General features: G+C 40.8%; 2 protein-coding genes across 3 annotated transcripts in view; one reads left to right on the top strand and one right to left on the bottom strand.

Moving 5' to 3' along the window:
* The window catches only part of SREK1IP1 (SREK1 interacting protein 1), a 41,140-nt gene extending 25,611 nt beyond the window's left edge, over positions 1-15,529 (bottom strand). Inside the window, exons 1-2 of the mRNA XM_080682697.1 lie at positions 15,350-15,529; positions 4,690-4,737 (exon numbers count right to left, since the gene is read on the bottom strand). Coding sequence (XP_080538823.1) covers positions 4,690-4,737; positions 15,350-15,362 — 61 coding nt within the window. The 5' untranslated portion in view covers positions 15,363-15,529. The remainder of the gene's footprint in view (positions 1-4,689; positions 4,738-15,349) is intronic.
* CWC27 (CWC27 spliceosome associated cyclophilin) overlaps positions 8,822-16,808 on the top strand; it is a 195,349-nt gene continuing 187,362 nt past the window's right edge. Inside the window, exon 1 of one of the 2 annotated variants that reach the window (XM_080682695.1) lies at positions 8,822-9,113. In XM_080682695.1, the coding sequence (XP_080538821.1) occupies positions 9,039-9,113 (75 nt within the window). In that variant the 5' untranslated portion in view covers positions 8,822-9,038. Of the gene's footprint in view, positions 9,114-15,583; positions 16,025-16,808 lie in introns of those variants that run through there. The other variant, XM_080682696.1, reaches the window with a different exon arrangement.

Below are 16,808 nucleotides of genomic sequence, written 5' to 3'. Positions count from 1 at the left end.
GAGAGCTGCCCTATCCTTTGGAAGCCTGGCTTCAGTCCATCCCATTATTTGTGTCTTCAGTAGTTGATATACTGAAGTTGGTGTCTACCTTAATGAAACAGCATATTGTATTTTTATTTTTTAAAACATAAACTCAAGCCCTGGCTGGTGTAGTTCGGTTGGTTTGAGCATCATCCTGTGCACTGGAAGTTCTGGTTTTGATTTCCGGTCAGGGCACATACCTAGGTCAGGGCACATACCTAGTCGGGCATGTACGGGAGGCAACTGATCAATGTTTCTCTCTCTTCCTACCTCTCTAAAATTAGAAAAAATGTTACAGCTTTCAAAAAGAATAAAAAACCCCACGTAAACTCAATTATACTTACCTATCATTCTGTAACTTGTTTCTGACACTTAATATTACATTTTGTGCTTTATTTGTGTTAACATAAGTAGATGTAATTTTATCTGATGAATAAAGTATAAAAATAGTATTTATTTATACTTTCTGCTACTGACAGAATGTTAGGTTGCTTCCAGTCTTTTGCTATTATAAATAGTTTCCAAACACAGGGCGTTTTCAGACTATGCTTTTGATGATTTCTAAATTTATTACACTGTTATGAGAGAATGGGGTCTGTATGATATCAGTTCTTTGGTATTTGCTGAGATTTCTTTTGTTTTTCCATATAGTACATTTATATATTTTAAAAGAATATACATCAGTATTTGTTGAATATGGTTCTATGTCTATTTTACTGTTCAAATCTTCTGTACCTTATAAGTTTTGTCTAATAACTTCTGAAAGTAGTTAAATTTTTAAGTACCTCTATCATAGATTTAACCATTTCTCCTTGTGAAAGCTTTTGCTACACATATTTTGAGATTATATTAGTAAGCATATTCAAGAACACTATTAATTTATCTTCTTGGTTGACTGTTCTTAAATCTCTCTTTATCCCTAGTACTGCTCTTGCTTTAAAAGTCTGATATTAAAATTGCTCCACTAGTGTTTTTGGTTATTGTTTAATCATATGAAATAACAATTTTTATGAGTGAAACAGCTGAATATCAACAAGATTCAATCTAATATCTATGTTTGCCCCACCCCTTTATTTTGAAAATTTCTAAGTAGTTTTTAGTTTTCTACATAGTTTTAATAATGACATGTAGATGGAATTAAGTTTTTTAATGAAATGTGATACCAGACCAATTTTTAATGTTAATTGTTTTAGCTTGGGAAAAGAGTTTCTGCCTCACCAGGTGGTACCCTCATAAAGGGGATCAATGCCTTCCTTATAAAAGGGACTCCGAAGGGATCTTTAGCCCCTCCCGCTACGTGAGGATAAAACAAAAAGCCGGTGACTTGGAGAGGGCCTTCACCAGACCATGTTCACACCCTGATCTTGGACTTGCAGTCTCTGGATCTGCGAGCAATACATTTATCTGTTTACAAGCTGCCTGGCCTGTGGTATTCTGTATAACAGCCCACATGCACTGAGGCAATTCCATACTTTCCTCATGTAAATCTCTGGAAAATAGAGACATCACAGACTCTCTCCACATTTCTTATTCCTCACTATTCAGGCCTGAATCTATATAGGCTGCCCTCTCCTGCGGCTGCCCTCTCCTGCTCCCCCCGGGCCATGTATGTTCCTGGTCACCTTTCCCTCAGCTCACACTATACATTTTACTCCATATGCTGATACCATACTCCCCCAAGAGTCGGTTATTGACTGTTTCAAAATTTGCTTATATAACATCATGCAGGCCAAAAAATGTAAGTGTGGAAAAAATAATGAGTGGTAATTTCTATGAAACAAAGCTGTACTTTTAGAAAGACTTGATTTAGATGAATTGTTTTTAAAAAGCAGTTTTCAAAATAGGCTTTGGCAAGAAGATTGTACAAGATGGGGATTGGGGGATCTAAAACAATGAAAAAATGGCCTATTTCTTGGGATGCCATTAGTATTTTAGGCCAAGCAATTCTCCATTGTTTAGGAATGTCCTACACATTGCAGGTCGTTTATAGTCTCTGGGCCCTACATACTAAAAATGTCATATTGCTCCCCACCCCTATGGACAACAAAAACACCAAAAACTCCAGATTTCTGGAAGGCTTTATCACCCCGAGTTGAGAATTAATGATAGAAGAATTTTGCACTCAGATTTCTTTACAAGTATCTTAACTGTTTCTCTACCTTTGAAGAAACAACAATAAAAGTGGAAAATGCATTTCAGATATGATTTGCACTCAAAACACTGTGTGATACCAATTAGCAGATCCACAGACAAAAGGACATGACTATATATCAGTAGATTAGGATTTTAAGTTACATAAAATGTTAAGGGTATTCAGAAAGTTTTTATTTCCTGCTTCTGTAATCAAATGCTCAGCTAGAGTCTACAAGGACAATAAGCCTTTGTCCATGGAATACATGTCTCACATAATGTCTTCCATGGACAAAGGCTTAGTGTCCTTATAGCTTTTCAATTTTCAGAAACTGTCAATTAAAAAAAATAAATAAAACTCATTATAGAAATAACCATTCTTCTAAAGTTGCTGAAGAAATTCTGCTATGAAAAAAAATGAGATCCATGTTATTAAGTAGCACATTCATCCTTAACTTGAAAGCTTTAAAAACAGTATAATTACTATTGAAATATTGACAAAATATTTTTCTATTTTTCTTTTTAATTTTTATTTATTGAACTTAGAGACAGAGAGAGGAAGGGAGGGAGGGAGAAAGTAGAGGGGGAGAGAGGAACAGATGGGGGGAGAGGAAGGGAGAGAGAGAGAGAGAGAGAGAGAGAGAGAGAGAGAGAAATTTGTTGTTCCACTCATTTAAGCATTCATTGGTTGCTTCTTGTATGCACCCTGACTGGGTATCAAACCTTCAACCATGGTGTATGGGGATGACACTCCAACCAACTGAGCTACACAGATAAGGCTGAAATTTTTTAAAATCAAATATTAACATTTTTAAAATTATAAAATCAAACCCCTGTTTTCACAATAAAAAGAGATAATACTCTTTTGTAACTGACTGATGAATCTCTACATTTTCAGCCATTAAAAACATTCAAAGGGTTTTGTTGTCTTTCTCCTACCTCCATAAGCAATATAAAGGTTCTGGCCTCCATAGAACAGAAAATTTTAAAAATTCAGTTTCTATCAGAAAGATCTGTAAATGAAGAAGACCCTCAACCTCTAACAGCTGTAAGATGTAAGCTTAACCCAGAGGAAAATATTACTAAACTTTTCCACAGGAGACAAATTAGAAGTTGTTTAAAAACTTCATTACTAAAATCAACGATCTGAAAAATCAAGCAGAACTCAACTTGGAAGACTGTCAGCACTATTTCCTTCCTAGGCTTCTCTAAAACATTCTGCCCTGGTCAATGTGGCTCAGTTGACTGGGCATCATCCCATGCACCATCTGGTTGGCTTCCCAGGAAGGGGGCATGCCCAGGTTGTGAGCTCAATCCCCGACAGGGGGGCATGCAGGAAGCAGACCAATGTTTCTTCCCTCTCTCTCTCTCTCTCACTCTCTCTCTCTCTCTCTCTCTCTTTCTCTCTCTCGATCCCTCTGTCTATCTCTGAAAATCAATAAAAATATTTTAAAAAATGTCTAATTACTATAGATGCTTCTGTTAATGTCTAAAATAAAATAGCAATGAGGAGACTAAATCAACAAATATTCTATTTTCAAAAAAAAGAAAAAAAAAGAAAAAGATTTTAATTGTTTCCCTACAGGTCTTAAGTTAAAGAAGTCCAAGTAGATAAACTGATAGTATACAGACTGGCAATCTATTCTGGATTTGAAGTAAATACAATATATATAGTAAGTTCTTAAATCTTGAATAAAAAAAGATAAATGGAAATTAGCAAGGATTGGAAGAAAGTAAACAAAGTAGAAATAAATATAAACAAATTTAAACAACAGAAAAGATTTCATTGCACTCATTCTTTACATGCAAGTACATTCTTCAGAAGTTTTTATTTATATGAAGAATACGTACACTTATGTACCCACTTTGTTAATTGAGCAAGCTTCCCTTGATCCAGATTCCAGCCTTTGATTGGAGGCATGTGAGTTGGTTCTCCTAGTGTGCTTTTATTCTGAATCCTTCTGATGAATAATATCAATGACTAGATTGCTTTTTTATCATGTGTTCTTGCATGGAAATCTTTTTTTTAAATCACCTTTATTTTGTTAAAAAATAATTTAGGACATTAACAATAATCCAGGCTCATTTGCATGGTCTCCAAACAACTTAAAAAACAGCAAATATTATTACAGCTTTATCAAAACCTTAGGGATTGCTACATTTAACTAGACAAATAGCTATTTATAATACATAATGACAAATTCTGAGTATATAATTACACTTGTTAAAGCTTACTTTTCCATTCCATTAATCATAATAGAGATTAATGGACCATTTAAACCAAATTTTGACAGTGAGCAGAAATTCTGGGTCCATTTTCACCCTTATAAAGGAGAGTAAGTTCAACAAATAGGGAATGTTTCATCAATAGTTTTCACTTAGTCTGACAGATACATTTCTAAGTCATCTGCAAATGTGCACTAAATAACAGGACTGAAGGACTGTCTGTGCGCAGGGCCCTGAAATATGGATGCTAAATCACACTGCCCAATGAAGTAGTGATTCACCATACAGAATGTTATTTTTTAATGTACTTACGGTAGCCACATTTTTTACACCCTGCTCGAACACTATCCTTGTTGCAACCTAAAATACAAATGGGTAACGTTTTAGGAGACATATAATGTAAAAACATAAAAATTTTATCACTTAAAAAACCTGAAAAACCACTTGAAGAATTTATTTCTAAAAAAAAAAATCATCTCAACCTAGCTTAATAACATTACTCCATTATTATGTTTATTAGGAATTACTGAAAAAGTCAGTTTACTCAAATTATTTCTTTTAACAAATACTTTAAGAACATATTTTTCTCTAATTCAACAAATGCTGCACTGTGTGTGTTGTGAGCAGTGCCCATACACATCTGGTGTGACAACTTTCCATCTGATTTCATATCATCACCTTCCGACCATTACTTCAAAACAACGCACAAGCTGCAAACTTCAGGTCTTTTAAAGGTATAGTGCCCTCTTTATTGCAGTTTTTATGTATCTTTTAACCAATTAACGTGTGCAAAATTATACTACTATTTTCATCAGGTTCCTATTATGTTTTTTATGTATCAGGGATGAAGTTTTTGAGTATTGTGCCCAATCTCATGTTTTTCTCATAAATGTTATGGTTCTTATTGCATAGAGTAGGAACACATATGCTGTGCTTGTAGCAGAACTGTGGAATAAAATCGGATTAATAATAAAATCTGAGGCTCTTTCAATATGAAATAATTGCACGTTGAAAAAAAAAGCTCAGAGAATCCAGATCAATATGAAGTATGTATCCATAGAAACCATAGATGCTGAATAATACTGAATAAAACTGTGCTAAATGCAACATTACCATTCCTACAAAAAACTAAAAATGTTATAATGACAGATCCGAAATGACCTCATCTGAGGTTGTATTAGAAACTAACTAAAAAAAAAAAAAAAAAAGAAAAAAAAAGAAAGAAATTAACTCATTTATGACTAAAGACATTGATAAAACTCATATCATCCAAGTATCTCATATTTGTCAAATAAATGAAATATAAAACTTTTTCAGAGCAGGTCATTTTTTAACAAAGTTATAAATTTTACAAGAACAGAAAATATAACAAGAACTCTAAATAAAGTAACTCCATATGTCTATTTCCTCATAAAATGTTGGTAATTAAGATTTCAAGCTTCATTTGTCTATACTTTGCATGACTGCCTGGCCAATGAAATGCTTCTGCCTGAAACTTAGAATCTGATGCAACTGATACAATAAATGTGAGACGAATGACAATGAAGTAGGGGCAGTGCTTAGTGGCATGATGGTACTGGCTGCAGCAGCCCTAACCTGGTATAGGCCTGTGAGGAATCCTGGCTCTGGGTTCCCTTGGTCTTATCAATTTTCTGAGCCTTACTGGTATTACTAGTATTTTCCAGCCTTTGTGTAAGACCCTGTGAGCAATACAATTGTACATACTTGAAATCCACCTCAAATTGAATAGCAAGACTACATTGTGAGGCCCCTACTCAAAATGTTCCTTTATAATCATGACCCATAATCCCAAAAAAGCCTTTGAATAAAAACTTATAAATTTGACTGCATAAAAAATCTGAATGACAAAGACCACCAAAAATAAACTCAAAAGACACATGAACACTTGTAAAAAAATATTTGCAAATCATAGAGCCAACAAAGGATATTATCCCTACTGTATAAGTTCTACCAAATCACTAAGAAAAAGACCAGTAACCAAAAAGGGGGAAAATGGACAAAGAAACTGAACAGGAAGTTCACAGAAAAGGAAACAGAAACAACTTTGAAACATATGAAGAGATGCTCAGCCTTATTCATACTAAGTAAAGTGTACATTAAAATCTACACTAGGATTCTATTTTCACTTACCAGAATAGGAAAGATTGACAGGGTGGAAGAGGGTTTGGGGGAACATACTCCTGAACAATGTTGGTAGGAGAGTAAATCAGTACCATCTCTATGGAAAGCAAGCTATCAAAATCTACCAGAACTCTCCACGTGCATACTCCTGTAACCCAGCACGTCCACATCTGGAATTCATCCTCTCAATTTACGTGCACAAATGCATACTGACTTATGTACAAAGTTATTCACCGCAGCATTTTTTGTAATAGTAAAAGAGTAGAAATAATTTAGACAAATTATGGTATGAAAGAATAAGGATGGTCTTTAATAATGGCAATAACTTCTAAAATATAAAGAGAAAAGAGCAACATGAAGAACAGATTTAATATATATAATATAGATTACATAAGATTATATTTAAGGATAAAGTTATAAAAAATATTTATAAGGATATACACTGGTTACCTGAAGAACGGAGAACTGGGTCCTGGGAAGAAAGGGTGGGGGACATGTCACTATACACCTTTTGGATCCTTTAAAATTTGAAACGTGTGAATAAACTGCCTTCTCAAAAACTCAACCAAAAAACCTCACTCAAACCAAATCCCTACACCAAAAAGAGCTGGTGTCATGCGAGCATTCTGTGACCAGAGGCAACGACGGCAGCTGTAAATATCTCAGAGAAGTTACACTGCAGATTTTCAGTACAATTTTATTAACTAATGGTTTCAGGAACAAATTTTAGAGGTTTTTACTTCTTGTATTTGTTAAGTGTAGAAAAGGCTTACTCTGAATCTATAATTCTATTACACAACTTGAGTGGTAGGGAAGGGCACAGGTAATGGGGATAGTCCTTTACCTCCCAGTAACTTAAAGGGAAACGATCCGTTTCTCGAAATTCTGGACCATGCCAGATAATTTTGTATACAACTCAGTGCTTAGCATGGTGTAGAGTCCTTATGAAGTCTTCAACAAATATGTGTTGCTTTGAGGTTTAAAATTAAGAAAATACTTCAGCACTGGGGAACAAGTAATTTCTGTAGCTCCCAGTTGCCAGCTATGGATCTAGATAGTGTCTGCAGTGTCACTGGCCTATCTGAGGCATGATAGGCACTAGACTCTAGTGACTAGAGGAAAAGGAGTAAAAGAAAGAAGGATAATAGAAATCAAAATAACAATTGCTGGGCAGGGGGAGGGAGGAAAGACAGAGGTAGGTACATGGCAACTTTTTGAGGTGAGAGAAATAGTCAAAATCTTGATCTGGGTGATAGGTAGAAAAAATAAATACATACAAATTTATACATATAATTCTTCAAGCTGTACATTTGTCATTTGTGTGTTTAAACATGTAAATTATACTTTAGTAAAGTAGTTAGCATAAAAGGGCAAAAATAAGTTGGGCAAAGAAGACGAGAAAAGATAAAGGTTAGAGAAGTCCAAGAAGTAGGAACAATGATTAAAGGAATGAGTAAATGTGAGAGAAAGGGATAGAATACCCCTCACAGTTGCCTCAGGTTGTTCAGTGGTTCCCAAAGGTACAGCAAGCCATCATATTGATCTAAATTTATTTTCTTGAAATTTCCTATCACCTAATGTTTCCAAAGTCAACAATTTAGTTGGAAAGTTAACAGTGACACTTGAAACTGAATATTTCTCTCTTACTACTTCTGACTTTGGGAAAGGCTGTCAAAGTTTTCTTTATATAAAAATACCTTCTGTAATCATTTAAATTTAAAATTAAACAGATTAAGTAACTAAGTTTTCTTTCTATTAAGCAATTGGTAATTGCAATCACCTCTGTCCATTCTTTTCCTTTTTAATTTGATTTGATTCGATTAGATTCCTTTTCTGTTTGTAACACTTGAAGTTTTATACTTGGCTACTCCATTATAGTTTCAGTTATCGTAATTCGGGGACCCTTAAAGAAAATTAAATGTATAAAATACTTTCATTCACTTGCCTCAGAAAATACAAGTAACTTGTGAAGAAAAAAAGCTATAGGTGGTACCACTTTTGACTAAGAAGAGACATGGAGATGTTTAATTTATTATCTAATGAAACAGAATCAAGATTGCTGTCAAGTTTAGTCTGTTTATTTGAGTACTAGATTCCACTCAGCAGCAATTCTAATGATTAACTCCCTAAACATTATTTACCTACTATGGATAGACTCTGAAATGATGTTAGAGAAACCATAAAGATGAATAAAGTTCCTACAGTAAAGGAAACTATAATATACTAGGTTAGGATAATGCACCCAGAGCTGTAATACATGCTAGAATGTGCCAGTATAAGACACGTAGTTCTATTAACAAGCAGGAAGAACTGGCAGGCAAGACTCTCAGCTGAGGGATCAAGAGAGTTTCCCACAGGGAGCTAGCACAGTGGAGGAAGGACAGGGAGAACACAGTTTGTACACAGAAAAGCACAGGAGAGGTTCCGGGCATAGCTGGCCGTGTCTTTAGACTGTGGAATGCGTGAGAGGAGAGCTGGGAGGACAGGGTAGCAAGAGCAAGCACTTCATTCTCGCAGAGATGGGAGCTGTGGCCTTACAAGAATTTATTACAACTCCTTCATTACAGAGACAAGGAAATGGAGCCTCAGAAAGGGTAAGTCACATGAAGAGAAACACTAAATTCACAAGTACGAGTCAATGACAGGATCAGATACATGATTTAGGAAAATTATTTCAGCAGCAATGTGCAGCATAGACTTGAGAAAAGAAATGACTTCTGAGTGAGAAGACTGGATGTAGTGCGATTCAGAATTCTATGACTAAGATGCTATAGTAATGTGTTTTAAGAATTTTACTCATTTTGACATATCAGATGTGATGTTAATTTGGCTACCGAAAACCCTACCTTGGCTATATAGATTTCCCTGAAGGAGAGAAACAAAGAGAGTTTTGTGCCAACCACATCAGTAACATAGATTCCAATTGTGCCAGGTCAACTCTTCACGGGGAATGGAGACTCATTAAAATGAGTGTCAGAACTAATTTCAAGCAGTTTGTAGAAGAAAGTAAACTCCACTGAAACCCGTGTTTAAATGTTATTTCTTTAATAACCACTAAGAGCCTATGATTTCCCTTACCAAGAGAGTGCGTACTTCATTGTTAGTTACATAATGGTGTAAGCTTATACACAATGCTGTGGAAAAACAGCTGAAGCAGGTGACCATAAATAGGCGAGGCTGATTTTCATTGTGGAAGCAGCTGTTACTTTATAGTCATGCCTTGTAATAATCACTAGTGCAACCACCCAGGACATGCCATGCTGAATCCATAGGATCATTACACCTACAAATAAAAGGCATAACAATACTTGTCCTTCTTGATGATTATCTCAAAATGTTTCTGATGGAGCCCTATTTCCTTTAATACACTATCTGGATCGATCAAGAAATTATCTTACCATTTTCTGTGTCTATATTTTCTAATGGCACTTGCATTATATTTCTGCAGTGCTGTCATGCCTATTATCTTTTTTTTTTCTGGGTTAAACCAAGCATGTCAAACTCAAAGGCTAACACGGGCCAAATAAACAAGGTTTAAGTTTATGTGGACCACAAAAAAACAAAAGCTTCAATTTTCATAGAAACGTAGGTTTATTTCGATAGAGACATGCTGAATACAAAGGACTGAAATAAATGAGTAATCGTTAACATAAAATAATAGAACATTTAAATAAAAATTAATATTTTTTCTTGAACATTAACTTACCAGACACTGAATAACTGCACAAATTAATAAGCATAATGCAAATAAACCTATTTTTTTTGTTCTCCGAAAGCGAAATATTTCCTGTTGCGCACACCAACCAAGTCAGTACAAGACTAATGACATGGCCACCGGCTACTAAAATATTCGCTGCTAGTATTAGTGGAGAGAAATGGTGCGCCTGCACATATGGCACGTAAGGGAAATGAATGCAACATGATTATACTAATCAGTCATTAGCGAACATTGTAGTTCATTATTAATAATTACGTATAACAGGATATTGTAAAAATTAAGTTATGAAATTTTTATTAAAACATTTCTTACATACCGTTATATTGGCTGGGCCGCAAAAATATTCGTTATGGGCCGCAAGTTTGACATGCTTGGTTTAAACAGTTTATCTATGCCTTACCATCTAGCTTAATGGCACCATTTAAGATTATTACACTTTAACCTATTATTTTGAACTAGAGGCCCAGTGCACGAAACTCGTGCATGGGGGAGAGGGGTGTCCCTCAGCCCAGCCTGCACCCTCTCCAATCTGGGATCCCGACTGCTGGCTCCCAACTGCTCGCCTCCCTGCCTTCCTGATTGCCCCTAACCACTCCCCTGCCAGCCTGATTGATGCCTAACTGCTCCCCTGCAAGCCTGTTTTCCCCTAACTGCCCTCCCCTGCAGGCCTGGTCACCCCTAACTGCCCTCCCCTGCAGGCCTGGTCACCCCTAACTGCCCTCCCCTGCAGGCCTGGTCACCCCTAACTGCCCTCCCCTGAAGGCCTGGTCACCCCCAACTGCTCTCCCCTGCAGGCCTGGGTCCCCCCCAACTGCCTTTCCCTGCAGGCCTGGTCGCCCCCAACTTCCCTCCTCTGCCAGCTTGGTCACCCCTAACTGCCCTCCCCTGCAAGCTTGATCACCCCCAACTGCCCGCCCTTGCAGGCCTGGTCCCTCCCAACTACCCTCCCCTGCTGGCCTGATTGCCCACAACTGCCCTCCCTTGCAGGCCTGGTCCCTCCCAACTGCCCTCCCCTGCTGGCCATCTTGTGGTGGCCATCTTGTGTCCACATGGGGGCAGGATCTTTGACCACATGGGGGCAGCCATCTTGTGTGTTGGAGTGATGGTCAATCTGCATATTACTCTTTTATTAGATACGATAGAGGCCTGGTGCATGGGTGGGGGCCAGCTGGTTTGCCCTGAAGGGTGTCCCGGATCAGGATGGGGGTTCCCTTGGGGTGTGGGGCAGCCTGGGCGAGGGGTCTGTGGTGGTTTGCAGGCTGGCCACACCCCCTGGCGACCCAAGTGGAGGCCCTGGTATCTGGGGTTTATTTATCTTCTACAATTGAAACTTTGTAGCCTGGAGCAGAGCCAAGCCTTCTACTTGCTCCGTGGCAGCAGCCATTTTTTTGAGGATTTACGTATCTTCTATAATTGAAACTTTGTAGCCTTAAGCAGAGGCCTGGGCCAGCCAGGGTGTGCGGAAAGCTTGGCTTCCTCCATCACCAGGGGCAACCCTAGCTCTTGTTCTTTCCAGCTCCCTGGCTGCCGCCATTTCTGTTTGGGTTTATGTATCTTCTATCATTGAAACTTTGTAGCCTTGAGTGGAGGCCTAGGCCGGCAAGGGCAGGCGGAAAGCTTGGCTTCCTCCATTGCCGGGGAAACCCAAGCCTCCCTCCTGCTCTCTGTGGCCGTAACATCTTGGTTGGGTTTTATTTGCATATTCGCTCCTGATTGGCTGGTGGGCGTGGCTTCTGGGTGTAGTGGAGTTATGGTTAATTTGCATATTACTCTTTTATTATATAGGTTTGAAAGAAAGTTAACATATCCATATCTGTGGTCTAGGTTAAAGAGAATTTCAATAAGGACTTTTAAAAAATCACTTCTGTCCTCTTTCTTAAGCAGTATATTTTCATCCTATCTAATAAAAGAATAATATGCAAACTGACCATCACTCCAACACACAAGATGGCTGCCCCCATGTGGTCAAAGATGGCTGCCCTCATGTGGACACAAGATGGTCACCAAAAGATGGCCAGCAGGGGAGGGCAGTTGGGAGGGATCAGACCTGCAAGGGAGGGCACTTGTGGGCGATCAGGCCAGCAGGGGAAGGAAGTTGGAAGGGACCAGGCCTGCAAGGGAGGGCAGTTGAGGGCGATCAAGCCTGCAGGGGAGGGCAGTTAGGGGTGATCAGGCCGGCAGAGGAGGGAAGTTGGGGGCAACCGGGCCTGCAGGGAAGAGCCATTGGGGGGACCCAGGCCTGCAGGGGAGAGCAGTTGGGGGTGACCAGGCCTGCAGGGGAGGGCAGTTAGGGGTGACTAGGCCTGCAGGGGAGAGCAGTTAGGGGCAAACAGGCTGGCAGGGGAGCAGTTAGGCATCAATCAGGCTGTCAGGGGAGTGGTTAGGGGCTGATCAGGCTGGCAGGCAGAAGCGGTTAGGGCAATCAGGAAGGCAAGCAGGCGAGCAGTTGGGAGCCAGCAGTCTTGGATTGTGAGAGGGATGTCCGACTGCCCGTTTAGGTCCGATCAACGGGCAGTTGGACATCCCTCAAGGGGTCCCAGATTGGAGAGGGTGCAGGCTGGGCTGAGGGATAGTGCCACCCCCCCATGCACAAATTTCATGCACCGGGCCTCTAGTTACTAGATAAGTTTTATGAGGGCAGAGACTGTGACACTGTGTGCCTATACCATGAAGGTGCTCAAAATATTTGCTTAAGTAATGAAACTGACAGTGACAGTAGGCCAACTTTGGATGCAGCTTTGTGATGCAAAGATGCCCAGCGCTGACTTGGCCTGTCGGGATGCTTAGGTAATCTACTATGCACACTGGCTTCTCTCTGATGGCCCCTCGCATGTTGATATTCTCCAGGCTTCAGCTACAGACCTTCCCTTTGCACTCTACACACTCCACCTGAGCAAAGGCATCCACTTGCATAGCCTTAGTTACTACACGTGTGGATGACATTATTGTTGACTCTGGCTTCTTTCCTAAGCTACAAATTTTATCACTTATTAGATATTGCCATTCCTATGGCTGACTACACCTCAGCCTAGGCTCCAAACTGGTCATCATCACACCCCAAAACCTGCTCCTTCTCCAGGGTTGTCTATTTTAGTAACTATGCCCTCCCAATTACCTAAGAGGGAAACCCAGGTATACCTCATTTCTTCTCTTACACAACTGCATTGGTAATTCCTAGTAATTCTACTACCAAAAATATATCTCTAATCTATCTGCTTCTCTCCTTTCCTACTGAGACCACACCTGAGGCATCATCATAACATACCAGAATTACTTCTAACTGGTGACTTTGCCTTCAAAATAGCTCCCCTCCAATCCAATATGCAGTCAGAATGATCTTTCCAAAATGTGCATTTGTTTTAACACCTTTAAAAGGCTTCCTATCCTCCTCAGGAAAACATTCAAACTCTGTCACGCTTACAAGATCCTTTAAGAGCTGGGAACTACCGTGTAATTTATACTGTAACATGGCAAAATGTATAAAGCGCACAGGGTCTCAGGAGCCAGACTGACCTGTCACTTACTAGCTGTCTCAAAATAGGCAAGTTTCTTGATTTCTCTGTCCCTCGGTGTCCTCACATGTAAAGTGGAAATGCTAATACCTATTTCACTGTGTGAGTGTTAAAACGAGATAAAACCCGATGTGTGACACAGTGTCTGACACGTAGCAAAAGCGTCACAAATACTAGCTGCTGTTATCTAATTTCTCACTTCTCTTCCATTTATATTCTAAGTCCAATCCATAGTGAACATCTTTCATTTCCTCCCCTCACACATTTCCTCTTCTGTGTTACATAACCCAGTCCCACTGACTGCAACTGCCCGTCCCACCACTCCACCCCTCCCGCACCTCTTCAGGTCTCATCCTCGGTGCCACATCCTCTGGAAAGTCCCTCTGGAAAGTCTCCTGTTAGGTGGCCTTCCCATGTGCTCCTGGAGGTTTTGTATATTCCCTGCCATACACTGGTCTGAGTTTCTGGTACCTTTTCACGCTTTACTGCTATTGCGTAAGTTCAGTTTGAAGAATAACTGTCTTGCTCACCATTGTATTCCCAATGCTTGGCAAAGGCAGCGCCTAGCACGCAGTAGGCGCTTAAGAAAAATTATGTGTATGAATGAGTGTATTTTTCCTCTCTCACAATCCCCTCCGTGTTCTTCCCCAGACTACAGTTGGTGGACAAGCACAACTTTCCCATAGCAGCTCTCTGTAAGGGTAGGTTGAAACAAAGTTGTAACTTTTGAACCACATTATTTCTCAGTCTTTTCTATGCTAAAGTGCACTGCCCATCTCCAAGGTCCCCGTGTGTGGGGAGGTGGCGGGGAGGGGGGGAGAGTCAGGGAAAAAGGGGAGTACATTTCTCAAAATATCAGTATCTCCTTGCCAGCAGTGTTGCGTAAAAACATCCTGGCAAAACTGGGTTAAGGAGATGCCTCCCCTACTAGAGCTTCCAAGCAAGTTGGTAGTTGTGGACGGGAAATCTCTGAAGCACTTATTTCGCAGGGTTCACTGTTTTGGGGTCGGCACCCACTGGACACAGAATCTGAGGGCTGTTCGTAACCACAGACATAAATCTACAGATGCAGAAACGGAGGCCCATTAGGGCAAAGCGCCTGGTGCGCGGCCACAGAGCAGCTCCGTACAACAAACAGGAAGGGTAGAACCCAGACGGCCGTTCCGTCCCTGCGACTTCCACCACAGACAATGCCTCCGGCTGGTGGGGCACGCCAAGCGTCCCCACCCCCAATTTTTTATTTTCAAGCCATATCAGAGGAAGGTCAGCTCTTCTCGGCCACCCGCCGGCCAGGCCTACTGACTGCCTCCCCCCCGCCCCTCCCTTTCCCTGGGACAATCCGATGCACTTGAAGCTTGGCTAGGGCGGGGTGGACAGTTTCTTTCTTTCCTACTTTCCATCTGAGTTTATTTTTGGAGTGTAAACTTTTTCACGTAAACCAAACGAACCTGCTCATTTTAAAGCCTCCGCCTAAAGCCCCCATGGGCGCTACTCCCCACCCTGCGCACCCCAACCTACCCTCCCCGCTTCCTTCCCCGCTCAAACCCAGGGGGCCTGCTGTCCCCGCTCAAACCCAGGGGGCCTGCTGTTCGCTCTTCACCTGGGACTGCCATGGCGCTGGTGAAAGGGATCGCAGGAGCCCTAGGCTTCTGAGGGCACGCTCGCTTCCCGCCGCCGGCTGCGAGGACAACGCGCTGCACGGGTGGCGTCTTCTTTGCCCCCCCTCCGCGGCACCTCGGCGACAGTCCGAGGAGGAGGCCCTCTGAGACTCTAGCAGAGAGGAACCAAGTAGCCGCCGATGCGGTTTCCGGGGGAGTCCTATTGCAGAGCACACGGGCCGAACCATTCCTGCCAGTTTCGGGGAAGCAAGGATACCTGCATACGCATGTAGAGAAGTAAACACCACCAAGAATTAGGAATAGTTATTTTAAAAGTTGTAATAGAAATTAAAGTTATCTATATAGGAGCTTAATGCTTTTTCTCTTTCCCTGGAGGACATTAGAACCCCCCTTCTCAGGATTAGCGGTGCTCGAATCCCGGAGCAACATGGCGGCGTCCGTGAGAAGCTAGCTACGGGCAAAGATAGTGTTGTTGTCGTTTTCTTTCGGGATATTGACAGACTGGAGCTTTCTGCGACCGAACGGCGAAAGGAAGTGTGATAAGTGGATAACTTTAGTGACCGGCCACCCGCGCTCCTCCTCAATTAGGAGCAGAGTCCTGAGCATTGACCAGCATGAGCAATATCTACATTCAGGAGCCTCCCACGAACGGGAAGGTGAGATCCCACCTAGGATACCTGGGTCCCCCAAAGTGATACCTCACCGATTAAGGGAGTTCTAGGGTTGGAAAGGATCACCAGGAGGCTTGTCCTTCCTCCGGCCTCTGTTCAGGATGGCATCGAAAACTATCTATTGGCACTTCTCAGCATAGGCACACTTTGAAAAAGTCCCCAAGTGGAGATTTCTCCATCTACCAGCCTGTGGTCCTGTTTCTTGCTTCAGCCTAACTCATGCAGGCGGGGGTCTTAGGTAAAATCCAAATACATTAACAAATTTGACTTATTGTTTTTTTTTTACTCACTTGCTCTTTCTCCATTCATTCTACAACCATTGAACTAGGCACCGATACTGTACTAGGTGCTGGGGATACAACGACGGATGGATAAGGTCTAGTTGTTGCCCTGGACGAGCTTATGGTTTAGTTTGGAGGCAGACAGGTAAAGAAAAATCTTATGACATGTCTAGTAGGCATGCTTATGAGAGAGGAGCATGTTGCTTATGGTAGTGCTGAGAAATGAGCAACTGGGAAAGTAGGGGAAAGCTTCATGGATGAGGTACTGCTCGTCTTAAAACATGACACATGACATCATTGTCAGTCATAGAAAGTGGGGCATGGGAAATGTTCCCACATTGGAATGGGAGAATAATTTTCTGATTGATTTGAGAGTCAGTGTTTCAGTTCTCTTCCACGGTGTTCATATGCAGTATGAAGTAGAGGAGTCAGTAATGTAATAAATATCACCTGAATTAATCTAAGACCTAGTCTTTATCATCACATAT

This window comes from Plecotus auritus (genome assembly GCF_963455305.1).
Source record: "Plecotus auritus genome assembly, chromosome: 7".
NCBI classification, from domain to species: Eukaryota; Metazoa; Chordata; class Mammalia; order Chiroptera; family Vespertilionidae; genus Plecotus; species Plecotus auritus.
The sequence above is the reverse complement of the archived record's forward strand: the minus strand, read 5'-3'. Positions and strand labels throughout refer to the sequence as shown.